We start from the raw sequence: 27,223 nt of genomic DNA, 5'->3' as shown, positions 1-27,223 counted from the left end.
AGGAACTGTTGCATTCAACACTACTTCCCTTTTATCTCGTGCAACAGAGAGGAGGAAGGCACAGCCATAGACAAACATGAAACAGCAGTTTGGCAAGCACAATATGATTAAGGTCATGCAGACAGAGGCCATAAGCAGAACATCAAGCAGACAGACGTTCATTTAGCATACAATAGCCCTTTTTAGAACAAACAATACAAATGTAGAATAAAAGGTAACCCTGTATTAATCCCAGGGAGAGGCAAATCTGGGAGGGACCACAGTGAAAAAAATGACTAACAGGGCATTACAAAACAGCAGAAGCAAACGTCCTTGTTTGGCGGTATCCCTGTTTCTGCGAATTTGTGTTCAAACTACGCCACCTTGTGTTGCGCCTTAAATACCACACTTGGACAAAGACCTGGTATTAGCAATTCGAAAGGCATCCTTCAGAGGGCGCCAAACAATAGTTACAACCCGTAAGTGGGAGGAGCTTAGCACTGCTCTAGGTTTGATGATTGGGCTAACTAATGTCCATCAACAAGCGGGTGAGGAAAACGCTCATGATGGTGAATTCAAGCGATGTGCTTCCTACAGCATCGCAAACAATGGATTAATTGCAGTCATTTCGATGCCTGATCAATCAAAAATTGATTTGCTATTCTGGTAACGATATACGATGGTGCAAATAGACCGTTAGATCCATGCCAGATCTCGGGAATATAATAGTTTAACGAGCGGGCAGGCTTCACCTCACGACAACACGGCTTACTTACCGGTAGGTTTGTTTTGCTACCGCTTGCTTGCTACCTGAACGAACTTAAATACGGATATATCTTATATTCTATCCGATCCTTGCAGCTAAACTACTGCGTGTTCATTACATGTGGCGAATGACTAGGTTATTGTTGGTGCATAATGCATCAATACTGTCGAAATTCTAAGTATTGATTATTGATTGCTTGTGGAACTTATTAGTTAACGTTAGCTTATCGTGAACAGCGTGGACACAGGGTCGAGATGTGGTCAAATGGTGCTGCTATATGCGCCTTGTTCGACATTTAGTTTTTTTGACTCTCATTTCGCTATATTTGTAAAGCTAATTATTGGTTTTGTTATAATTTGCAGATGTGTGTGTGTGTGTGTGTTGTGGGGGGGGGGGGGGGGGGGCGGCGGGTGAGAGAGAGTGTGTAAATAAGCATCTAATACTCTTCCTTCCTACCCTAGGCTGAAAGCATGGTGGTTCCAGGCAACCCCACTGCGATCCAAAAGCCTGACGGTGGATGCTCCAGTGGCCTCATGGAAAGTTCAGATCCTGGGTTCGAGGAAGAGCAGGACGTAGCAGGGGTGGAGTTGGAGGAGGTGCGCAAGCTACAGGAGCTTGTACGTAGATTGGAGGTTCAAAACCAGACCCTTCGCAACAGGGGAAGCAAACCCATTCATAACGGCAGCTACAACAATCAATCGGCCAGCAGCAACATCAATGCGAGGCTCTCTTGTGAAGGCGTTAGCCACCCTGACCTCAGGTTGGACCAGAGTGGCGAGCTGAGCAGCAGAGAGTTTGAGCTCTCTCCCCAACAGGACACCAGCAGCAGCTACAGCAGTGAGGACATGTCCCCTCTCCCTGTGACAAGCAGACTGGGGGAAGAAGAAGGGGCAGAAGGTTTTGGGGGTCCATGTATGGGATTCTTGACCTTGCCCTGCAGCAATGGACCAGAGCCAGCCCAGGGGCAACCCCAGACTCCAGAAAGCCCATCTCAGGAGAGTTATGAATCAGAGACTCTCGCCGAGAGTGACTCTGGGGTTGACCAAACCGCCTTGGATGAGGTGGATGTCCTGGATCTAGAAGATGAGTGTGCAGAGGTGGACGATGGAGACAGTTGGTACGTATGGATACATCTAGGCAGGGCCCCTGCTTTTCTTGTGATCTGCATTGCCCTAACTATCGTATATTTTGCATTCAACCTGTCTTCAGATTTTTCATTTAATGATGAACCAATTTGGGTCACATTTTACTTTTTAAATTACGTTATTGTCAATCTCCCCACACGTCGTGATGTAGGCCTATTTTCAGGTTTGCATGATTTTTAATCTAATGTACATAAATTTATGATTATTACTGAGTGTACAATTCAGTTAAACTAGGCTTATTACAACCATCTTGTTTTGAAGCAGCTCTTGCCAGAATTTAATTAGTAGGTTTTGATTTAATTTGTAGGATTAGATTTCCTGAAAAGGTCAGTTGTACTACTAATGCTGAATAATCCCCCTTCATTTTGGTTCACACAGAACTAATTGACCCCACACATAGCCTACGCTATGTGTGCATGCTTCCCAATTTGCATGCCCTCGAACAAGTAGCTTGTAGTTCTCTTTGTGGCTGCTTAAGAAGCTCAGTTGTTGGGTTTAATAGTCCAACCAGTTATTGCATTCTCAGTTTCACATCATTAGCCATACCATATGTGCTTTTCCTGGGTTATCATAGCCACAACAGTAATCCCCGCAGGCCGATAATCTGATCCAGGCAGTGGCCAGGACTGGAAGCTGGATTTCGGCTTTCGGACTAATTGTACAGCATGTGATCTGGGGGGGGGGGGCTCAAAGAACACGGCTGGAGAAGTAACTGAGGATGAAAAATAACCAACTTAGAGAAACTGAAGGATGTTATTTGTCACCCTATTCGTCTGAGACAATTTAAAGAGGTTTCCAAATGGCTAAGCAAGTTATGGAGATCTAGTGCAATGTGCCCTACATGCACATCCCATACAAACGTGCATAAGCACACAAGACATCTGAGGATGTTTCTCCACGTCACACGTAAACTCCAAACTTTAGACAGGGACTCCCCTTTGCCCCATTGGGACACGTAACCCGGATATCTACACTGTCTGCATTGTTGCTTATGCCAGTGGGAGTTGGATGCCTTTTGTGTTTGCCTAATAGGAAGATGAGCATCGGTTGATTTGTCAAGACTCAAGAGCCAATGAGCGCTGGCCTTTTGTGTCCCTTGGCTAAAAGAATCTGCTCACGTGACCTCAAGCTTAAATGTGGCAGTCAGCACAGTGACTGTTTGGTTTCAACGGCCTCTGTACCGCTGCTTCGCATGACACAAGGCAAGTCTTAGAATGCAAAGCGGACTGTGCGAACCACAAACCCCGATAGCCCCTCATGGAAGATGGCAGAGCATGGTATTCCACTGTATTTACTCTGTTTTAACCATTGTAACTGTTTAACTCGTTGATGATGTCCCCCTTTTGGTTTTGGATGAGTTTGATTCCTTGATGCATCTACCTTGCAACTTCACACCATCTTTTATTGTAACACACTCAAATACCCCAGGGATGATTTTCTTTTCCAGAAACGCTGCAGCATTGTAGCTGCTTAATCATGTCAGGGTCATTGTGAGCAGTAAGCCTTTGAGACATTCACTGACGTTGTCAAACACAGATTGTTGAAGTGTGACACGGACTGATGGATCGACTTGCGTGTTCTCAGCCAAACATGCAGCACAGTCCAACCCTCTGACGCAGGAAGAGTTGATAAACACATGGAGGGAAGTGCGGCGTAAGCCGCTTCCCACCCGGTGCCCACATCCCTCCTCCTCTCTTTATTCTTGTTCAGTGGCTTCCGCCCTTGTTATTAGTCCAAATATTCCCTCATTATGTGGTGCTCGCCCTCCTCTGCTTGTGGTACATGTCTGTCTTCAGGTTGTACGTGTCGCCTAAGAAGCACGTGGCAGAGCCGTGCCCTGAATCCCCCTTGAAGTGGTGCCGTAGGGTGCTGGACTACCCGAGCCCCGAGACCGAGATGGCGTGCAGGAGCCTGATCAACCGCTTGGACCAGAGTACGCAATCCTAATGTCATAGGAGTCTTTCTCCACTTTTCTCCAAATCTCCATTTTTATGCCCCACAGCATACAAGTTACGGATTTGCATTTAATGCTAAGTTTTTCAAGGTATTCATAACATCCTCAGAATAGTTTAGCCCAACTCTTTGTTGGTTTGAATACACAATGGGAATTGTCTTCTTTAAAGTCTTTCAGTGCCTCTATTGTAGTCAGCCTTATTTACTGCTCACCTCATCAGAGAGAGTCTGTGTTAAAAGATGGGTTCAGTCCATACACTAATGTCCGAGATACCTTACTGTGTCTGTTTGGGATTGATCAGTCACACCCTATTCATTATTTAACCTGGCCGTCTGCTCATTCTGCGTGCACGGTGCAAAACTGAAACAACAAAGCCATTCACATTGCAGCTAAATGACTCTGTGAAGTCATGGGTTAGCTTGAGTTACTCCTCTTCTCCAACCACTCCCTGGCTCGGCTTCATTTAAAATGCGTGTACGCCTGTGAAACCTGTTTACTTAGCCATCCAATCGTGTTGTGAGGTTGAAAACAGGAAGTTTGGTCTGGGCTTGGGCTGCAATGTTGATACTTTAAATTGCCGGAACTTGTTTTAGTAATCGTACTGTGATTAGGTTATTGTTTTTTTCATCCGTCTGAGTTTAACGGCAATGGGAGCTGATCGACTGCATCAGGGGCTAAACCAATGTCCTTTCTCTCCTTGTCACTCTGCAGCCTCTCGATGGAAGAATATGTACAGCAGCCCCAGCTCAACAGAGGCGGGCTCAGCAGGCTCAGGCCTGATCTCCCCCGGGTACCACAAATCGACTAACAAATCCCTACTAACCTGTGGCAGCTCAGGTATGGCATGACATTAACACACCTTGCTCTTTGTCGCCTGCTAAGCACTGCACTGTTATTGTCCTTGGGTGTGGTTGTTTTTATTACGGGTAAATGTGTGCGATAAAATGTCTTCTAGAGGGAGCACAAAGAAAATTATTTAAAGGTTGGAGGTCATATTTAATGTGTGGTCCATTCCTCTGTGTTTTGTGTTGCTAATACTGAAACGTGGAACTGATTTACTGAGCTGGGGCTTTGATATGGGGTTTGCTTAAAACACACAATGATTTCACCTTTTTTTAATATTGCATAACTTCCTCACAATGCATTCCTTTTTATGTGTCAAGTCAAAAACAGACTTGTGCTTGCGTTGTGAAAACACTGAGTATGTACTTGCATGAACTTTAAAATGCTTTGCTGGTGGGTGGTGACCCCTATCTAATGTTGGACTGGTTACATAACCAAAACTTCCCTGGATGTGGACGTTGTCCATAGCAATCTGTCCCGTTGTCAAGGAAGCGGCTGTGGGTCAGACAGACAGATACACAGACAGACAAGCCTGTCTGGAAGTGTTTTGCGTACACTTTGGTACAGCATAAACTTTTTGCAGTAGCAGCAGTCAAGCCCTTTGGTATTAATTTTGTTTGACATGTCTAGGGGGCGTGACGTCTGGGGGTTACGTCGGGTATTTGGGCTGGGTTTTATTTATTTATTTAATGTCAGAACAACTCCCAAAAGAAACGCTGTGTACCTTGTCCCTTTTTTTTGAGTTTTGTACGTTTGCAGTCTGTGCCGGCATACAGCGTTGTGCTGCTCTGTCTGCAGGCCTTGTGCGTGTGAACTCGGCTCTGAGCTCTCAGTCGTCCATCGACAGTGAGCTCAGCACGTCAGACGACTCCATCTCCATGGGCTACAAGCTTCAGGATCTGACCGACGTGCAGATCATGGCTCGCCTGCAGGAAGAGAGTGAGTGGAGGAGTTATGTAAATAGTGCCCTGTACACGTGGCGTCCCTGTTTTGAGTGTCTCGTTCTGAGAGGGCACTGCAAGTTCACCACTGGTAAAGAAACCGCAGGCTAAAACCAAGCACATTGCATGCACTTATTTTCGTATTTTCGTTCAATATGCTCCTACCATAATCCTACAATAATTGCATTCTATTCAGCTTGGTTTACTTTTGGCCTCCAGGTACTTTTTGTACAAACCTGTGTGTGTGTGTGTGTGTGTGTGTGTGTGTGTGTGTGTGTGTGTGTGTGTGTGTGTTGGCAGGTCTGAGGCAAGACTACGCCACCAGCTCCACCTCCGTGTCCCGCCGGAGCTCCTCCGCGTCGCTGCAGTCCCTGCGGCGCGGCGGCCCCTACAGCGACCAGGAGTTTGACAGCTACAGCCTGGAGGACGAGGAGGAAGCTTACTGCCCCGTCCCCCAGCCGCGCCAGCGGTTCACCCCTTCTCCCTTGGGCTCCCCGCGGTGCCTGTCCCCCTCCACCTCCAACCACGGCCAGGAGCACATCAGCCGTCTCGGGGCCCCGCGCGCTCGGGCGCCCAGGCGCTCGCTCCAGGGCCCTAGCCCGGAGCTTCTCAAATTCGCGAAGAGCGAGGGTAAGCCTTGCTCTGTTCCCCAAACAAGCTTTTCGAGGGGTGCAAATCAAAAGTACTTCCAAGAAAAGGTGTCCTAATGTTGTCGGGCTATTTACCTAAATGGGTGTCCGTGTGTGTGTGTGTGTGTGTGTGTTTGCAGAGGAGTTAAGACACAGCATGCCCAATCTGGCACCTCGCACCAGCCTACGTTCCCTGGAGGCGGTCCGAAACAGCCGCAGCATGGAGGCTAACCTTCAGAGCTCTGGCAACCGCATGTCCCGCCTAAACCACTCCCCCTCCACAGGTAACCCTACCCTCCTCACCTGGCCTGCTACCTCACTTCTCCTGTGGGTATTGCTCGACTCCCCCCCCCCCCCCCCCCACCCTACCTATGTAACATCCCCCCCCACTTGCCTATCCGCTACAGACTGCTACTCAGTTACATGTGTCACTCTCTCCTTGTACTAAAACCCTTTGTGTCTTTTTAGATACAATTCTTAAAAAAAAAACATCCCATTGTCTTCCTTCCAATTCATAACCCGAGGACATCTTCAGGTTAACTTTTGCTAACGTAAATATTTGCTCATATTGTAATTATATATTACAATGTGTAAATATATATGTAATCATATTATAACGCCCGAGACCCAATGCTGCCTTCATGCAGGGTGCTGGTTTACTGCCTCTAGGGTACACAGGGTTTCCTTATTACAATGAGGTGTTTGAAAAGGGGAAGAATTGCCTACAATGAGCTGCTCTGCTCGTTACGAATAGCCTCCAACACTTTGTTTGAATCTGCATTTATTGTATTTTTTTTCCCAGTATGGTTAAAGATTGTCATTTTCAGTCTATAGTGTGAATAACATTTTATAGGGAAGATGACAGAGGGGAATATCTTTACGGATATCATCCGGTAAGTAGAAATGAATGTGTTGTAAAATCGAATTGACACCTAGGTAAATAGTGAGGATCTCCGTGTAAGGCCTTGACCATAGCACAGAAGGTATTCCAGTGTACCCATGTGGCAGATGTCTTACCGTAGCCACGCCATATATCCCTGAAGGTATTGCATGCAGTCGACTGCGTGCCAATGGCCAGTCCCCTCTCTCCATACGCACTCCGGTCAAAGCCGTGAACCCTGTGGGCTCCATGACGACCTCCCGCCAGCCTACCAGAGGACTGCCGGTGATCCAAGCTGCACCAGCCGGGATGGCCAAGGTCCAGTCACCGGGCCCCACCAACGGTGGAGGCTATGTACCTGGGAGACTGTCTGCTGGAACAGGACGGCCAGCGGCCAGCAGGGGGCAGACTGCACCATCCACCAGAAGCAAGCTCGCACAACCTGGCAAGAGGTGATTGCTTTAAGATTGTCTGGTGATTTTGAGATATATTAAGAAATCTGTGATTCGGATTGCTTGAGTTTGTGTTTCTGAAACATACATTTTGAATATCTAAATATCAATTTGTATAAAAATGTGATGCATTTTGCGAGGATAAACCTTTAGTGTTCCCTTTTTGGCTATGAATACTTAAAACCTTTTAATTAACTGGGTATGACTGAAATAACACATGTATATATTTTCCTTTGTTCAGATCTTTGGTTACGACTAGAATGATGGATGACTCTTGGAAAGATGGCTGCTACTGATTTCTGCGCTGTTAGAAAAAAAAGAAGATAAGAATTGATGCAAAACCTCTTCGCCTCTCTTGTTCTGGGGCATTCAGACGTACTGTTATCCCTGAAAATCCACAAAGCTGAACCTGTAGATATGAAGCATCTCTAGTCCTAGCATGAACACCTAGCTCACGTCAAAACTAAACGAAGGTACAGACACATATGAAAACGTCCACACGTTCTAGGGACCAATCCAGAGCTTCCAGAAGAAACTGTGTTGTCGATTTGAATTATTTTTCTATGTGAATTGGAAGAGACTGTTGTAAAAAATGGTAATGTAAATTATCCTGTTAATTTAAATGAAGGTATGATTCATATGTCCTGGTCCTTTTGATCACTTGAATTCCACTCGATGAAGGCAATATGGTTTGTGGCATGCATGGTTATACTCCACCCTCACAAAAAGTAGTGTGCAACCTTTGGAATATGATGTAGTAGTTGATATATCCTATAATTCATGCCTTCTGTTGTGATTATCAGTACGTTTCTGCGCAGTTGTATTTGAAATATTCATTGTAATGGTGATTTTCTCTTTGACATTGTATTGCAACTGTTCTTAGACCACACTGCCCTTATAATCATAAGAAACATATTGTTTTAAAAAAAAAAAAAGAAACATGTTTGTGCCATGGTGCGTTTCAGATGCAGCACTCTATTCCTTGTACTCTGGAGTACAATTTGGTACAGCATTTTTACTCCATTACATTTTACGCAATATCTGAAGATGGATCGAGAGTTTGGCACTGTAATAAAGACACTGTTAATGCACGAAATCCAAGTGATGTGAAGGGTTTTCACCCTCAGGAGGAGTGCCTGTTATTATTTGAAGCTGTTAGAAAATATTAATAAAGTCTTACCAGAACTCATTATTGTATGTATTGTTTACTTCCTTCTATGTATTTTATCATTAGATACTTGCAAAGAAAATAATTTAAGAAAGAAATCCATTTCAGGAAAGACCACATTCTGGGGATTTATAGGCTATATCGACCCATAATAAAAACCACCAACCCAATGAGCCTCATTTCTAAGAAAATGGCCTGCAGGCCTTGTCGGTGCCCTCGAAGTAAACACATCGTATCCACATGGAATATTATAATTATCAAACTAGTAATACGGCAATTTTATTCCCCCTCACCTTATTAAACTAAGTTTACATTAATGAAACGATGGCAGTAATGTAACTATGCTCTCCTATGCATGACGCAAATAGTAAGGGATCAGCGGTGAACGAGGCCACGCATTGTCTGCCCCCCGCCCTCCCTTCGGTTGTCAGGAAGCAACCTGATTGGCCGAGGCCTAGCAAAGAGTGGCCGGGGATCCAAAACTGCAGGCCGCACTTAGCTTACCGTTAAAAATAAACCAAAACAATAACAGACATAATTGCGAAGGGGAGATACGCCGATAGACTCAGACGACTTCGTTATCAGGTACAAATATTCTTAATCGATTAAAAGTATATATGGAATTGGGCACAAGGGCCCAGTCGGCCATAGCGGGCCGCTTTCAGACCTCAGCGACAACAACATGGTGGATAATGCAGAACCAGCCGCCGCGGCTAGGTTAGCACGCTAGCTAGCCAGCGCGGAGGGTACTAACGACTAAAACAGCGAACAGCGAGATCTTGTTTAATGGTTGCATTTGTATTTAATGGTCTTCCTTAAGTGTATGCATTGGACTTTGTCATCGTAGAGTATTGTAATTGCTCATTTGGTACACGTTTGCATTGTGTTATATTAGCATTTTTAGCTAAACAAAATGGCGATGGATTGAACAGTCGTAGCTTCTTGCTAGTTAGCGTTAGTGGGTGGAGGGCGGCTACCGCCCTAGTGTGTTGCATAACGTTTGCAGTGCTTTCATTGGCGGCAATGAATTCTGAGCGCGTGTGTTTTGCTGCATAGTATCCTGGGCACGAACAATAACAACTAATAAAGTGTCTTAACAGCGACTGCCGTGCACTAACCACATTCAGATTACAATAAAACGCGTTTCCCCCCGAAATACAGACGCCCAGGATCAATGCTGCTGGACCATTGGCATAGATGGACTGGCATTTCAAAAACTTTGCGCATTCCACACGTTAAAGCGAGTAGTGTCCGTATATGTGAGAATGCTGTTTCCCCCTTATGGCCATGAGCACTTAAACGGTGGCGGTATCCCTTTGTCTTATTTGGCTAATGAGTTCAACCAGCTCCAGGTGCATTGGTCCTCAAGTTAGTGTTGCCTGTAGTGCACCAAGTGGACACCTGATGGAGACAGTAGACATGAATGCTGTATACTTCTGGTCATTGCTATCCAATATGCTCTTTTTGCATGCGTGGTTTCTAAATTCACATACACTTCAGTCCCTCTAAATAACAGACTGTTTAAAAACGATTCCCCCCAGCTCATACTACTTTAACAACCGTATTGCATATGACTGCACTTTACTGCAGCAAAACATGTAATAAAAACAGCGTTCGGGTTGATATGTTTAGTCTCACAATCACACAATTCTGTAATCAGTGACAATGTTCAACCTTTATGTATCTTCCAGGGTTGCATCCCTGATGGAAGTCAGCCTCCTGTATAACCTATTGGTTGTATTTCACTAAACCTTGGCAGGTAAGTGTCCACTATGTGCAGTGAGTTAATCCACATAGGCACACAGGGAAAAGTTGAACACGCCATAATGCATTCTGTAATTTCTTTCAGTGGTTTTCTGGTTTAAAAACATGGACCACGGTGGAGGGGTGCTGGAGTTACATACACAGGAGCTGAAGATGCCCCACACGATGATCATGCAAGACTTTGGTAGGTGATGGGTTGGGAAGGCTGATGAATTATATATTTATATGCGATTCTGTATTGGTCGGCCACACTGTTAGCCAAAATTCTTATCTCCTTCATCTCCTCTTCACTCTTTTTTGCATTTGCAGTGGCGGGAATAGGGGGTCTGGCTCACATCGACGGGGAGCATATCGTGGTGTCTGTGCCAGAGGGAATGCTTCTCTCCGATGTGATGACCGACGAAGGCATCTTGCTGGAGCACAGCCTTGAGGTGGAGGGCCTGGAGACCCAGGTGGAGGAGGGCCTGGAGACGGAGGTGGTGGAGAGCTTGGAGACCGACGTGGAGGGACTGGAGGCCGAGGTAGTTGACGGTTTGCAGACCCAGATAGTGGAGCTCCAAGCACAGGTGGTGGATGGACTGGATGGGGAGGTGGAGGTTGAGGGTCTTGAGGTGGAGGACGTCGAGGCCCTGGAAGCCCATGTTGTGGAGGGGCTGGAGGAGGAGGAGGTAGAGGTGGAAGGCATGGAGGCGGAGGAGGTGGAAGGACTCGTGGTCGACGTCGGAGTAGAAAGTCACGAGATCGTCAATGAGGACATGGTGTCGTCGGAGCACAGCGTCATCATGCCCGATAACATTCTGGGGTCGGAGGTCGCTATAGAGGAGGCTCTGGACCACCACCACCATCACCACCACCACGTCCTGACCTCGCAGCTCATCCAGGACTCGGACCACCACCATCACCACCACGACATGACGGACCAGGTGTTTGTGGCCGAGCTGCTGGCGGACCACCAGGACAACACGCTGGACCAGCAGCTCGTGTCGGAGGGCGTGATGGTGGCCGACCGGGAGACCATCATCCACGAGGAGCTGCCGGCCGAGTCGGTGGACCTGCAGACCGACGGGGACGACGACGCCCGGAGCAGCTCTGAGGACTACCTCATGATCTCCTGTAAGCCACACATCCAACACCGGCAGCCCTGCATTTCCTCAGACTCACTCAGGCATATGTGTGTGTGATAATGTTGTTGACCGAGTTTTGTTCTTTTCCACCACTGTAGTGGACGAGGTGGGGGAGAAGCTGGACATAGGGGACACGCCTCTGGAGATCAGCACTGAGGTGATGGAGGACAAGGAAGCCAAAGAGCAGGATGAGTCGGAGGTCATCAAGGTCTACATTTTCAAAGCTGAAGCGGACGACGATTTGGGCAAGTGCCATTAAGAGAAACTTTGATAAAATAATAATAATCCTGAGCGATCGATTGAATTTGTTTGACCTGGAAAGGAGTCCTGTCATTAGCTCCATTGTTTCTATCGTCCTGCAGGGGGAACCGAGGTGATAACGGAGGACGACTATCAGAACGGGCATCCCGACCCGGAGGCCGCGTCGTCCGGGCGACTCGGCGTTGGCCGCGACAAGATGATCTACATGTCGGTCAAGAACCGGACCAAAGTAGACGAGGAGGAGGACGACACCGAGGAAGATGACGACGACGACGACGACGACGACGAGAGCGACGAAGACGACGACGACGACGAAGACATGAGTAAGTAGTCAACGCGATCAGGCCCTGCTGAAGCGCACGCCGCCAGCCAGGGCCACCACCCCGTCGTAAATCCCTAGGACGCTGTTCAACCCACTGTTTCCCCTGACTGTTTGTAGATGAGAGTGACATGGCTGAACAGGTGTATATGGAGGTGGTAGTAGATCAGGAGGAGGAGGCTGCAGCACAGCCAACCGAGCTACATGACTCCATAAACAACAAGATGTTTGTGCCCGTGTCCTGGGCAAATTCTTATGGTAAAGATGGCAATTTTGTAGCATGACAGTCGCATCGATGGATGGATGGTAGTGTTCAGGGTTCACACCAAAGGGCCGCACTCCTCGCCTGGCGTCACCATCTGACGCGTTGTGTGCAGGTAACTGTATCGACGCGGGGAAGAACGGGGGCACCGCGCCGTTCCTGCAGATCCGGGATAACATGGGCGCCAACCGCCTCCTCAAGAGCAAGACCAAGAAGAAGAAAAAGGGCAATATGCGGCAGTGCCAGACCGGTATGGGCTGCATTTAACAACTCACACCGACGCACACACGCACGCACGCACGCACACACACACACACACACACACATAATAACAAACATACATACACACATAACAGGTATTTGATTGATGAATCTTATTATATCAAATGTTCATAAAACAAATTGTTAGGGCTCTGGCGGCCAATCGTTTAATATTACATGTCAGTAGCAGCGTATTGTCACAGTATTAATAGAGCGTGATTAATTTTTCATATCAAATTTCCTATTGTTATTTTTGATGCAAATAAATAATGGCCCAGCTTTATCGACTGCTCCCCCACACAGGGTCCACAATTAACACCTTCCACCAGCCAATGGCGGAAAATTTTGACGAATCTGCAGGTAAAGAAATTCAGGGTTCCATATTAATTAATTATTAATTATAATTGCATCTGGGGTTTATAGTTTTCCACTACCGCAAGTAGAAAAGCAAGCTTCTAAAAGTTAATTTTGGACCCTCCTCCCATTTTAAACTCATGCCACTGGAGTCGAGCAAAGCCAAATGTATTTCAAAATGTATTTGTTGAACATCCAAGATGGATCTAAAACAGTATAAGAATATTTTGATACATCTTTAATATTCTCTTCAAATTTGCGAACCATCAATGAAGTAAGGCACACGCTTGTTTTGCATGTTTTGCATTTTACAATGATATTATAGTGTACAAGAATTCCCAGTTTACAAGCCAACAGCTTTTCAACATCCGGCCTGTGTCCCACCCCCTCCCCCCCTCGATTTCCCCCAGCCGTCATCATCGGACCGGACGGCCTGCCGCTGACCGTCTACCCCTGCCACCTCTGCGGGAAGAAGTTCCGCTCCCGGGGCTTCCTGAAGTGCCACATGAAGAACCACCCCGACCACCTGCTGAAGAAGAAGTACCAGTGCACCGACTGCGACTTCACCACCAACAAGAAGGTCCACTTCCACAGCCACCTGGAGAGCCACAAGCTGCTCAGCCACCACGGCGAGCGCTCGCCCGAGTACACGGAGTACGCCCGGCGCTACCACGAGTCCAGCCCGCTGGGCTCGGACAAGCTCATCGTGAAGGACCGCGAGCCCAAGCTGCACCACTGCAAGCACTGCGCCTACGAGACGGCCGAGCAGGGCCTGCTGAACCGCCACATGCTGGCGTCGCACAGCAAGAACTTTGCCCACGTGTGCGTGGAATGCGCCAAGGGCTTCCGCCACCCGTCGGAGCTCAAGAAGCACATGCGCACGCACACGGGCGAGAAGCCCTACCTGTGCCCGCACTGCGACTTCCGCTGCGCCGACCAGTCCAACCTAAAGACTCACATCAAGAGCAAGCACGGCGCCGACCTGCCCTTCAAGTGCAGCCACTGCCCGCAGGCGTACGCCGACGCGCGCGAGCTGCAGCGGCACGTCGAGACGGTGCAGGGCCACAAGACCCACCAGTGCCCCCACTGCGAGCACAAGAGCACCAACTCCAGCGACCTGAAGCGCCACGTCATCTCGGTGCACACCAAGGACTTCCCGCACCAGTGCGACGTGTGCGAGAAGGGCTTCCACCGGCCGTCGGAGCTGAAGAAGCACGCCGAGACGCACAGGGGCAATAAGGTGCACCAGTGCCGCCACTGCAACTTCACGGCGCCCGACACCTTCACCCTGAGCCGCCACATCCTGTCGCTGCACACCAAGGACCTGCCGTTCAAGTGCAAGCGCTGCCGGCGGGGCTTCCGGCACCCGGCGGAGCTGAAGAAGCACATGAAGACGCACAGCGGCCGCAAGGTCTACCAGTGCCAGTTCTGCGAGTACAACAGCACGGACGCGTCGGGCTTCAAGCGCCACGTCATCTCCATCCACACCAAGGACTACCCGCACCGCTGCGACTACTGCACCAAGGGCTTCAGGCGGCCCTCGGAGAAGAGCCAGCACATAGCCCGCCATCACAAAGACATGTTGATGTGAGGTTGTCCCGCTCTCGCTCGCACACACACACACGCACACCCACGCACACGTACACACACACACACACACACACACGTACACGTACACACACACACGTACACGTACACACACACACGTACATGTACACACACACACACACACACACTCCTCCCCCCCCCCCCCCCCCCCCCCCCCCCAGGAAACACACCCACTGCTGTTCTCACTCTTAAGGACCAAGGGTTAACGGATGTGGACGGTCATGGGTGGAGATGACGACCGTGACGTAAGACGTTCTCGTTGACCGTTCTGTGTGTTGACGTGAGTCCGACCTCCAAGCTCCCCAACACCCCCTAAAAACAATGCAAGGAAGGGTGAGACTTGGAGATTGTGCAAAGAATAACAGGGGTCAAAAGTAGGGGGACAGCTGTAATTTCTGTCATGTTTTGTTGCAAAAGAATCACATATGAACGTATATATTCAGGGTTTCAAAATTTCTATATTTTTATACCCCTCAGCTGAAATGCTGCAAGAAGACGACTGTGTCCTGTATTATAGAACGTGGTGCTTTGTGAACGTCACGCCAGGTAGACAGTATGGAACCGGGGGGACCTGCCTCCCTTCCAGTATACCCCCTCACCCAATCCCAACCCCCCCTCAAATAACCAGCTTTTAGCCACACCATTTTGTTTTTAATGCCATCATGCCATTGTTCTAGAGGGGCAGGATTAAATGCTCGCACACAAATGGCTTCATAACCATGTTTACATGCATCATACAAGGATATTTCACAAATTTACCAGTTGCGCTTCACGTTTTCTGTACACAGTGGTCATGAGTCCGGCTGAACTAATCATGTAGAATGTACATAGCGTTGCAGATGTTTAACGTGTGAGTCCATGTGGTTTTTATAACTGTCACGTGGTGTTTGGGGGAAAGCAGAAATGGAGATGCAATTGATACATTAATGGAATTTCCCTTTTTTTTTCTGTGAACAGGTTAACAAAGATCAACACATTTATTACACACAAAACCTTTTCCCACAGATCCGTTTTTCGAACATTGTATTCTTGCATCAATGTTTTCATGCTCCCGTGAGTTTCACAGAAAGGCCTGCCTTCAGAGTCTGAGATGATCTGCTGTGAAGTGGGTGTGTGTGTTAGAGCTGCTGCTGAACGGTGTCCATGATTGGTTGGAAGGACGTGTGCTCGGCAGACTACCTGAGTTGCAATCATGTCCAGCATCGTTCACGCTTAACTCCTCGAGCATTGATTTTAGGCCAATCAGCGAATAATTTCTTCTGTTTGTTTTTTTTATGTTTCACACGCATCAATACCATTAACTGATAAAAGACCCATGCTTGAGTCAGTAGAAAGCACTTTATTTTTTTTATTTTTTTTTGTGTATGAGAAGTATATGTCGTTCTGGGATAATGGACAATTATGGATGTGACCAGATGAGAATGTTTTTGATTGCAATCTCTTGATCTGATGTTAAAAAAATCTATTGTTTTGTTTAAGAAGAGTCTTGTTGCGAGTGAAACCATCTATTGTTCTGTATATGGTTAAGTGATTGGGTTTTGTGTTTATGTTTGTTCTCACTAACACCGGTTTCCCAGACCCCAGGCCTACCTTACTGAGTCCCAAATGGGAGCTATACCCTTTCAACGGAATGGTTGACAAATTGGCATTAGTCTTAAGAGTATGCACATATGCTGTCATCATAAAAAGGAATTGTGGTATATATTAAAGATCCATACATTTGTGTACCTTTTTAGCCTTTTTTTTCTTTTTTTTCAGTCTGATTGTGGATAAACTACTGGTGGGGAGGATCCAAAATAAACGATTATCTTTTTATATTTGTCTGTGCCTTTTCGATTCCTCTAGGTTGCAGCTGTTCCTCTCCCCCTTACAGCGTCAGGGTTATCAAGAAGAAGACCGGCTTGGTTGGAATAGGAGTGCAACGGTAAAAAAGTGAAACTGAAGTACTTCAGATCACAGTGTCATTATGAAGGGACTGCAATTTCTATAATTTGACTTTTTGAACAATTGTTGATAAGGGACCTCCTGTAGAATATTGCACTGTTGGCATTTCATATTGCTAAGTCGAGTCCTTACTGCCTGCTGCCACCTGTCAACATAAGATGCATGAAGCTTTATCCTGGGGGAAATGAAGCTGTATAGAACCAGTTTTGCATTGGCATGGACACTTAATCAGCAAGTCCTTGTCTTGAGCTCCTACAGAATATCACCCATCAATCACACGTTGCTGCGGTCAGCATTGTGTGGTGCGGATGGCTTTTTCCCCTGAAAAATATATTGGTGGATTTTTATCTTTGATACAAAGACTGAACACTCTGGAGGATAATCCCCTGCCCTTCTTTAATCTTGTTTTATAATTGTTGACTGACTGATTGACATCCCCCTAATACATTAGTGTGCTGTTAATTGGGACAGCCGTGCACCTATAGAGAACACAGGGAACGTTAATTTACTCAATAATCGTGTTTTTAGGCTCTCCTTATCTATGCATGATTTGCTATGTGATCATGTCGGCAAAGTGATTGGATGACTATACTATAAAAAACTATAAAAAACTATAAAACTATAAAAAAAAATAATGAATAGCATTTGTGCGGCCAGAGAATATTGAAAAGCCTTTTACTACCCCCCCCCCCCCCCCCATACCTCGATATGGTCGTGGACGGTGTTGTTGCACCTCCAGAGTAAATGGTTGACAAGTCAGTCCACAGCGCAGGATTCAGCAAGAGACCTGTGGGGCCCGCTGGGAAATCAGGACCAGATTGCTCCCAGTCTGACAAATAACAAATAAGACTTGCTGGGACTGGGCTGCACTGCACTTGGAAGGAGTAAAAAAATGACAATTTCGTCTGTACGTGTACACAGGTTCAATTAAGGCCAGTCCATCAGTTCGGACCTAGTCAACATCATTATTAATTTACAACAAGAGTAATGGGAATTTACGTTAATGTATGCTATAGGCAAACACTAGATGTCACTATTATTCCGTCTCTGGCGTGAAACGGTTTAAAATAAAGATAGCGTTTTTAGTTGTTTTCGTATAGTTGTCGTAAGACTAGAATTTATAGAATTGTAACAGTTCGCCAGGAGGCAAAAAAATCGGTCCAATATTCAATTAGCCTACACGCTTTACATTGTACATAGCCCTAGGCCTATCAGACAGGCGATTTAAATAACTATAACTATAATTATATTATAAACCAACTATCTCTCGCCAAAACGAGAGAGAGAAGAAAAAAACGAATTAGTGATTTGTATTTTTTTTTTCCAAGACAGAGCCTGGACCTCAGCCAGAAAACGTCATCGGTGGGTAGGTGTGGTTAGCAGATACATAATACACACCGTCCCCATCGCAGAGCACAGTAGTACGGGCTGACACGCGATCACATATCCGAAGCGCTAGAGCGGCCGAGAGATCCCCTTGCGTGTGTGCGTCTCGAGTGATGGAGAAGCTTTGTTTTTATTCTTAAATCTACCGTTCGCTAGCGTTACATTCGGGAGGTTGGTCGTCGTCCGCCAAGCTTTACCTTTACGGGACATCTACTGGGAAAACTGCCCAACTATGGATTGCCTCATTGAAGTTGGGCCACCCGATCCTGTCTCCACCTAGACAACTGACCCAAGATTTATAGGGAAAGGCATAAAAGGAATGTTGTGTTACCTGCATGTGTTACCGTTTATTAGAAATCCTCGGTAATTGTCATTAATAGTTTTCATTGCCAATGTTCAAATCTGTGTATGCGTAAAAAAAAAGGACACGGGCATCTAGTATCCACAACCTGGTACCTGCGGATATGCAGTGCGCTATATATTTATAATTGACATCTGTTTTTTGGAAATATTTTTCGTGTTATTTTATTTTCTCCGGGTGCAAAAGTGTACACGTTGTGCGCGGATCGTTTTTGAACAAGTAGCCTAGGAAGTGCGCTCATTGCAGATCCCACCATCCACGTTTTTCGCCATAGGCCTACCACTGTAGTGCAATTGACAACACAGTGTCCATTAGGCTACTGTTTAAAGGAGGAACACATATCGCCATCCTAGGATTTAGCCATGGCTTTACCAGACAGCAGCATCCCCGGGGACGAAGTTGGCTTCCCAGAGATTATTGAGCTGAACGTCGGTGGCCAAGTGTACATCACGCGCTATTCTACCCTCACTAGTGTGCCAGACTCTCTCCTGTGGGACATGTTCAGTCGGAAGTCGACCAAAGGACTGGCCCGGGACACGAAAGGCAGGTTCTTTGTGGACCGCGACGGCTTCCTGTTCCGTTACATCCTGGACTACATGCGGGATCAGCAGCTGGTTCTCCCGGACCACTTCCCCGAGCGCGGCCGGCTGCAGCGCGAGGCCGAGTTTTTCAACCTGCCCGAGCTCGTCAAGCTCCTGGCTCCCAAAATCAGCAAGCAGAACTCCCTGGGGGACGAGGGCTGCCAGAGCGACCCCGAGGACGCCTCCCCCGGGCTGGAAACCGGCCGCCACATGGGATCCCTGGGGGCGGCGGCGGCGGCCTGCGCCAGCCTGGTCCCGGGAGGCCTGGACGCCAGCAAGCGCTCGGGCTTCATCACCATCGGCTACCGGGGCTCCTACACCCTGGGCCGCGACAGCCAGACCGACGCCAAGTTCAGGCGGGTGGCGCGCATCATGGTGTGCGGGAAGACGTCCCTGGCCAAGGAGGTGTTCGGAGAGACCCTGAACGAGAGCCGGGACCCCGACCGTCCGCCGGAGCGCTACACGTCCCGCTACTATCTCAAGTTCACCTTCCTGGAGCAGGCCTTCGACAAGCTGGCCGACTCCGGCTTCCACATGGTGGCCTGCAACTCCACGGGCACCTGTGCCTTCGCCCACGAGCAGACGGACGACAAGATCTGGACCAGCTACACTGAATATGTGTTCTACCGTGAGTGACAGCCCCCCGGCCATATTCTCCCAGGGCCACCCCCCGCCCCCCTCGACCCCACCCTCCACCATCCTCTCAGCCACAAAGTGCCCCCCCTCCAGCCCCCTTCTCGATCCTCCCTGCCCACCTCTACGCGTCCCGCGGTCCTCCTGAGCTCGGCTGCACCGGTGGATGACGTTCTCCATCTCCTCGCCTCCTCGAATCCCTCCGTTCCCGGTCCGCAGACCTCTGCCTGTAGACACGTGAACCTGCAACCACACCATGTCCGCCGTCAGCAGACTCCTCTCCAGGTGAACCCTGCAACCCCCCCCCAAGCATTCCTGCTCCTCCTCATCCTCCTGCTCTTCCTCCTCCTCCTCCTCCTCCTCCTCAAATCCCCTTCCCATCCAGGCAGGGTGCCCTACTTCTAAGCCCCAGCTTCTGTCTCCTTCCAAATGAAAACCAGCCCCAAAACTCCAGCCTCACATCCATCTCCAGAATCCCTGACTGCTGGAATCCTACAACCCAAACCTTTTCCTCTTGCAAAGACTTGATTTTCCTCTGTGTACTTTTTCCCCCCTGCGTTTGCGTCGACCAAGCACAATGCTATATCTGATAGACAGTGTGTCAAAAACGAACCTCCTGTGTTGCCGTGTGACTTTAGCGCCTGTCATAATAGAAAAGGGCTTCAAAGGGTGCCAGAGATCTGCAGTGCTATAGTTGTACAGTACCATCTCCGCTTACTCCAGCAAATCAGTCTCTCTCTCTCGCTCTCTCTACTCTGAACTAAATTACCAAATAATTGGACATCTTATCAGCCATGAGGGATGGGAACAGCCCCAGCACAAGAAAGAAGAGGGACATGAAAAATCATTTTTTTTCCTTCAATTTGTATTAAATGTGTCCCTTAACATTTAATGTTTTTTTTATTTTTTCTTATTTTCTGCGAACAGACCATAGCTGTACTGTTCTACGATTGATTGTTGTCCTAGGGTTTTTTTTTGTTAAGGCTGTGCTTATTAAGCCGCAAGGACACAAAGCACGTCAGCCTTTTTTTTTTGTTAACGGATGACACTGGTGTATGCACCTCTTGAATTGTGCTACAATATCTGCGAAAAGTGGAAGAAACAATGAGTGCTGCCAGTTGCCACATAAGGAGTATGTATTGATTGTCCACTGGAGAATCCAGTATTTTAATCAGCTAGGGGGGGTGGGGGAGAGAGAAAAGGTGTTCTATCACATTCAGCCCCTGCACTCTCTCTTCAGGCTCTCTCTGTGTAACCCTGCATTGTTGCATTACATTGTTCAATCATGAGAAAAAGTCAATGTTTGTGCCACAAGAAATACGTTAAACGTAGACTTGGCAGCCCACCTTATTCCACTGTTGAGTGTTCTGTAATCATTAATGCTATTGATGACCCTTCAGTTCAGTATTACAGTTATAGCTTCTGCATATTTGATGTTTGCTCTCGCTTACTGAAAAAGAATGCCCATGGGAAGGATACAATAGCATTGTAACACCTATAATAATATCATATATAGCCGATACGAGGGGTCTTATTCACCAGCTGAGAGAGTAGGCTGTGATATGTTGGTGGTCCCGAGACCGGTTGTAGCAAAGAGTTAAGAAGCACAGATTTAAAAGGTGTATTATCAGGTATAGCCTCAGGATAGGTATGCACATCATATACCTCGTACACACGTGACAAGCGACAATATAAAAACACACCCAACACGATTTCAACCTCCTCTCCCTTCAGACTGGTGATATTAGAGTGTAAGAGCAGAGTTAGCAGGTAGGCAAACTGTTCTACATGCTAAGTCCGAGCAGGAGAGGACAGAGTGAGCGCAAGGTAGACTTTCCGTGGAGAAAGTGGCAGGGAGGTTTGACCGCGTAGGTTTTAATTTGAGCCATGGTGTGAGCTGTGAGGTCATAGCCATGGTAGAGTTACTGACAGTGATGATAAACGTGTTCTTCAATGTCTACAGCCGGACGGGCGAGCCCTCTGTTTTACAGTGACACAGAGCTCTGTTGACATGACGGCTCCATATATATATTAGGTTGTAGCTACGTGGTCTGGCCTCAGAGACATACAGCAACATACTAGTGAAGTGTTTAATGGAAATTGATACTAATATTTGTTGAATAAAAGTCATTTTTCCATTTTTTTTCTCTGTATCTCCATTTATGCAGTGCATTTGCCAACATAAATGCTGTATTGACTGATTAAAAAGTGAACTTATGTTAAGTGTGTAATGAATGGAAACGATTATAAAGGCCTTTCTATAGTTTAATAGTTGCAAATATGAGCTGCCTGCAGGGCCATTTTATAAAATAACTGCACTTCAGCATAATTATAAAGATAACTATATAACCCGAGGGCATGTTTTTTCAGTCCTTTCATCTGCCTTATTGGCTCTATTTAAGTAGCTTTTAAATTATATCCGTATTTTATTCTCAGATTAGTATGTTTTAAGAGTTGACCATCAAAACAAGTTGTACTGAGGAAACAGCATTCTGTCAATCACATTGCAAAACCCTTGTGTTGACGCCAAATAATCTCTCTCATTTAACATAGCACAGCATTTGTTAATCACAAAGTCTAGTCTTCACACTACACACAAATTCCCAAATTAATTTCCATTAACAATAGCATTAATCCATTAATGCTAGTAATAATCCATTAATGGCAAGTCATGACATCATGACTTGCGTGCTTACAGACACACAGACAGCAGGGCAGGGAATTTCAGACGCCGGTGTCTTTTCCGCCACCCTGAAATGTCTGTTAGGGTTGCCTTGGGGCTCAAAATTCAACACTAGGCAAGGGGAGGGTTGAGAAAAGCGTCCATTTGACAAGTTGTGATGAAGTGCACTTTGGGATTGTAGTACGCTGATAAAAGCTTCAAATATTTAACATGAGTGCCTTTTTGACGAGCAGGTCTATGTCACTCTATTGGTTGAATCTTCCCAACCAGCGTTAAATAAATAAAACATAATTTCTCATCTGGCCTGCCTTGCTGTGTTCCAGTAAAGCATAAGCAACCATTTTTGGTAAAATGTTAAGACAAAACCATGCAGCTAATCACAAGGTTCATCGTGTATCTTCATGATTTAACATTTACCTCTCACAAACTGTGCTGGGATCAGTCCTGACTTGTTTAACACGGCAACCCTTTTACATCTCCACCTTTCACTAGTCATTTTCTTCGCAGCTGATCTAATCACACAGTGAAAGCAATGACTCTGAGTCTCACCTAATAGACTAAAGTCCCAGTCCTGTTTATGTCTGTAATCTTGTCCTCCTAGAGCACTTTCCCTATCTGGTAGTGATTTCAAACCTATGTTTTATCCTCTTGGCCACCACCTGCCACTCTACATGGCAACATGCCTTCGATTCCCTAGGAGCCCCTGTCTTATCTTAGCATCCAGGCCCCTTGTCTCCCGGGCGGCAAGGTACCTGTTTGGATTATTCGAAGGAGAAAGTGAGAGAGAGAGAGAGAGAGAGAGAGAGAGAGAGAGAGAGGGGTGGAGAGAGGTGGGGGGGGGGGGGGGGGGGTTGAGTAAGGAGCGTAGCAGGAAGGGATCTACGTCATTGGAAAATGGATTGGACGAGATGTGGCAGAGAAAGAGGCACATAAATGGTGGGCAGATGGCTGATGGGAAGACACATGAACAAGTGTGGCTGCTGTTCAATCAAACCCCTTTCCTGTTTCTAGCATAAAAATGACCCAAGTGTTTTGGATATTTTCTTCTGCGTTGTGTTGACACTGAAACTGTACCCTCACTGGACTATTCGGCCCTATAATCCATTTTCTGCTCGACAGTCGAGCCAAGTTAGTATGTACCCATATTTAAAGCGGCTCATAGAATTACATCGGCTGTAAGGAGCGAATGCAACCTCTCCCTGATTTTGCACTTGCCTCCTGGTCTGATAGTGAGTGTGTGTGTGTGTGTGTGAGTGTGTGTGTGTGTGTGTGTGTGTGTGTGTGTGTGTGTGTGTGTGTGTGTGTGTGTGTGTGTGTGTGTGTGTGTGTGTGTGTGTGTGTGTGTGTGGGTGGGTGGGTGGGTGGGTGTGTATGTGTCGTCTTCTGAGTGTGCCTATGCACATATGGCAGCATGGAGCACTAAATATTGTCTATATCTACCTTTATCGACACATATCAGTGCTGATGAGAATAACAACAGGAACAGGATACCATTAGCTGGCACACATTAGGGTCTGTTGGTATGGTAACATGGTAGAGAGACAAGCGGCTAGGTGTATTAGGTCGATGTAGGATGGTGGGAGAGATGTTTGTTTTGGGTCAAAGCAAGCCCCTCTGGATTTGGCCTGGCACCAAATCAACAGGGTAAGTGGTGTGAGACTAGTTGATGTTGGTTCAGTGTCAAACTCCAAAGCGCTTTATAATAATATTGCCTAACATTCACCCATTTGTACACACATTCACACACCAATGTCAACCAATGCAAGGCAGCAACCAGCTCGTCGGAGCAATTAGGGTTAGGTGTCCTGCTCAGGGACACCTCGACACCCGGGTCAGAGAAACCGGGGATTGAACTAGTAACCCTCTGGTTAGCAGTCAATTAGTGATGGGCGATTCACTTACGATTCGGTCACAACGAACGAATCCCGAAGGTGAACGACGAGAACTGATTCCCAAAACAAGAGAACAGATTATTATTTTTTAAAAATAAAACAAAAATATGGTCACGTAAATAAAAGATACAAACGAACAGAGCTTCGTCTCCCCTCGACCTTATATTGATTGAGTCTAAAACGTTCTCATGGTGGTTGAGGCAGCTTGGGCTATTCTTCTTAAAACCACACGTGTAATGCTCGAGCGGCGTCGTAGGCTAATGCTACAGAAATTTGCTGTTTTCCGAGCACCGTCACCGTCTGAGACCTTCTGGTATTTTTAAAGACTCCATTTGCGGGCGTACCATATTGCTTTTAAATGGTACCGTATTTAAAAGCAAAGGGGTGAGGCCAGACACCTGAGATTCCCTGCCAAACGACAGACCATATGACTTAACAAACTGAACAAACTGAACGAACGAATCAAACAAACGATTTGTGAGAGTGAAGGAACTGAAAGAACTGATTCCCGGAAAATAATGGTTTTGCCCATGCCTAACACATACACACAAAAACACATACATACACACACACACACACACAGGCCCGCATGCAACAGACGCACACACACACACACACACACACACACACACACACACACACACACAAAGACATACGCACACACACACACACACACACACACACACACACACACACACCAAAACTCACACACAGAAACACAAACATGCACACATGCAGTGAGTGACTCGAAGGATGCTGGGAAAGCCTCCTCCCAATTGTCTTCTTGACATATTAGGGTCTTTATAGTTATTGGTGAGCCTCTAACGGTTTGGAGCAGGGAAGGGAAGAAAAAACGCACCAACAAGAAAACCAGCAAACAAATCCTTCACCCTGGAGCTCTGTTGACAGCCACAAGTACCCGCTAATAAAGAGCAGAATCCTGGACGAATGGATGAGTGCGAAGGGAGAGATAGCGAGAGCAGGGACGAGAGCGGGAGTGCGTGAGAGTGCGATAGAGAATGAGAGCGAAGGAGAGTGAGGGAAAAGGAACATGAGAGAGTGTGATGAAGAGAGTGAGCGAGCATCGGAGAGAGAGAGAGAGAGAGAGAGGGAGGGAGAGAGAGAGAGAGGGAGAGAGAGAGAGAGAGAGAGGGAGAGAGAGAGAGAGAGACGGAGGGAGACAGAGAGAGACAGAGACAGAGAGACAAAGGGAGAGAGTGGAAGCCCTTTCAGCTGGGCCCACGGTCCCAGCTGAAAGGTTTCCTGCTACTGCTTCAGCATTCAGCCATCAGCGGTGGTCACGTGTGTGGAGGGGGAGTGTGGGCTGACTACAATATGCACAAGTGGCTTTTTCTTTCATTCTTTTTTCTTTCGTGGTGAGGCAGGAGAGCTCTGATGAAGGTCGGGTATCTGCGGCCTGTGAAGAGAGCCAGTCTTTCACGGTTGTCTTGCTCTGAGTCTTCGGTCTGTGTTTCCGTGATGATGCCGGCATTCCGCCCACGCCCAACTTGGAAGCAGTGTACAGTAGAGCACGCTCGAGGCTCCTGTGTCGCATTGAGTGTTCGGCTTTAATGCGGGAAGAGAGGGTGGGGGGGACGAGAGGGGCCGGTGGGGGAAAATTAGCCAGATGTGGACTAAACACTAAACCGCAGTGTTGTGACCTACATCTACTGGACCCATATTCCCTCCTCCATCCTCCCCCCTCCCCCGAATACCTCTCCTTTTGGGGACAGCAGATGTCACTAAACATATTGACAGGGCGTCGCCTCGGGAACCACGGCGAGGTCAGGCAGGCCCTCCTCTTCCTATCCACTGAGAGATGGTGAGGAGGAGTAATCTGGGAACCAAGAGTGTTTCACCGCCTCCTTCTCTGGTCCAAATTGGTCTCTGTCTCTCTCTCTCTCTCTCTCTCTCTCTCTCTCTCTCTCTCTCTCTTTCCTCCTCTTTTACACTCCCTCTCTTTCTTAATTCATTCGTCCTTCTCTATGTTATTATCTCTAGTGGTATTCTCAGATGCAATTTGCGCCCATTGTTATTGCGCCATATATCCAAATACATAAAGTCATAGGTTCCATGGAGAGAAGAATGGGGTTCAAGTCATTCACATGCATGGTACTTTCACTGTGCATACTAGACGCCGTATCGTTACACCAGTCACATTGTCAAGTGGTTTGACGGGGCCACGTGCACCATTATAGAGTCATGTAATGCAATCAAGCCATACAACTCCAGTCCATTGAAACAGCACGGCTCCCTGGGCAATTACAGGGTATCCGGCTGCCTTTAAGACGTGGCCTATCTACAAGAGGAGTAGTAGGGTGTGAATAATGTACTGTGCAGTACAGCCTAGCGTCTACGTCCGCTGTGAAGCTGGGATCCACCCAGGATCCACCTCAGCCATCTGGAGAGTGCCCTAATCCCGTCCCTCTAATGATGTGTAATCTGGTGAGCGGAGGCCGGTCGTCATTGTAGCGGCAGCCATTAGCGGAGACAGCGGCTGGAGGAAGGAAGGGTAGTGCGAGCAAAAAGGCACTCTGCGCTCCTCGTTAGAGGGGAGAGAGAGAGGAGGGAGAGGGGAGAGGAGAGAGCGAGAGAGAGGAAAGGGAGAGATAGAGGAGAGAGAGGGTCTTAAAAGCTGTAATGTGGGAATAAGAGGTATATGGCCATATGCAGCACAAGGCAGTAAACTCTTAGTGTGGATTTATTATTCACTATTGAGGAGCATTTCAGAGACACTTTTACCAAAGGAGACTTGACATTAGGGATCAGGAAAGGGGTTAAGTACTTTGATGGTGAATGTTGCCTACAGGTCGGCCTACTAGCTGGGAACATGAGGGATGGGTCGAACAGCCAGTTAGGCAAGAAGTCCTCTTCACTTCTGTATGTATGTGTTTTCAGATGGATGTGTCCCTCATGCAGTAATTACCCACAGCTGATTGGTTTCTTGATGGAAGGCTTTTGACCTCCACATTTGTTTGGAAATTGGAAATTGATGGTGATTGCATTAGAGAATCATTTAACGATTAACGCGGA

At 47.2% G+C, this 27,223-nt stretch overlaps 3 protein-coding genes across 7 annotated transcripts; all 3 read left to right on the top strand.

Moving 5' to 3' along the window:
- The first annotated feature begins 537 nt into the window (after positions 1-537).
- On the top strand, positions 538-8,768 carry LOC307081943 (SLAIN motif-containing protein-like). The gene is made up of 9 exons (XM_079745315.1): positions 538-757; positions 1,207-1,862; positions 3,687-3,823; positions 4,556-4,681; positions 5,486-5,626; positions 5,929-6,258; positions 6,398-6,541; positions 7,301-7,589; positions 7,831-8,768. The coding sequence occupies exons 2-9, from the start codon at positions 1,216-1,218 to the stop codon at positions 7,883-7,885; spliced, it is 1,869 nt and encodes a 622-aa protein (XP_079601441.1). The 5' UTR covers positions 538-757; positions 1,207-1,215; the 3' UTR covers positions 7,886-8,768.
- A 435-nt stretch (positions 8,769-9,203) lies between these two features.
- On the top strand, positions 9,204-16,525 carry znf711 (zinc finger protein 711). Of its 5 annotated transcripts, none has more exons than XM_079745069.1 (10): positions 9,204-9,342; positions 10,449-10,512; positions 10,607-10,705; positions 10,831-11,634; positions 11,744-11,890; positions 12,008-12,229; positions 12,346-12,483; positions 12,603-12,737; positions 13,052-13,108; positions 13,513-16,525. In XM_079745069.1, exons 3-10 carry the CDS (start codon positions 10,627-10,629, stop codon positions 14,691-14,693), a joined length of 2,763 nt encoding a protein of 920 aa, XP_079601195.1. In that variant the 5' UTR covers positions 9,204-9,342; positions 10,449-10,512; positions 10,607-10,626; the 3' UTR covers positions 14,694-16,525. The 5 variants fall into 5 exon arrangements, with proteins under 5 accessions (XP_079601195.1, XP_079601194.1, XP_079601197.1 ...); XM_079745068.1 differs by having other exon boundaries at positions 10,449-10,516; XM_079745071.1 differs by lacking the exon at positions 12,346-12,483 and having other exon boundaries at positions 10,449-10,516.
- Positions 16,526-18,702: 2,177 nt separating this feature from the next.
- Positions 18,703-19,623, top strand: kctd12b (potassium channel tetramerisation domain containing 12b). The gene has a single exon (XM_079744549.1). The coding sequence runs from the start codon at positions 18,764-18,766 to the stop codon at positions 19,616-19,618; it is 855 nt and encodes a 284-aa protein (XP_079600675.1). The 5' UTR covers positions 18,703-18,763; the 3' UTR covers positions 19,619-19,623.
- The last annotated feature ends 7,600 nt before the right edge of the window (positions 19,624-27,223 follow it).

The sequence above is a fragment of the Pollachius pollachius genome (genome assembly GCF_949987615.1).
Source record: "Pollachius pollachius genome assembly, chromosome: 10".
In the NCBI taxonomy this organism is placed as follows: Eukaryota; Metazoa; Chordata; class Actinopteri; order Gadiformes; family Gadidae; genus Pollachius; species Pollachius pollachius.
This window is presented reverse-complemented; position numbering and strand designations above follow the sequence as displayed.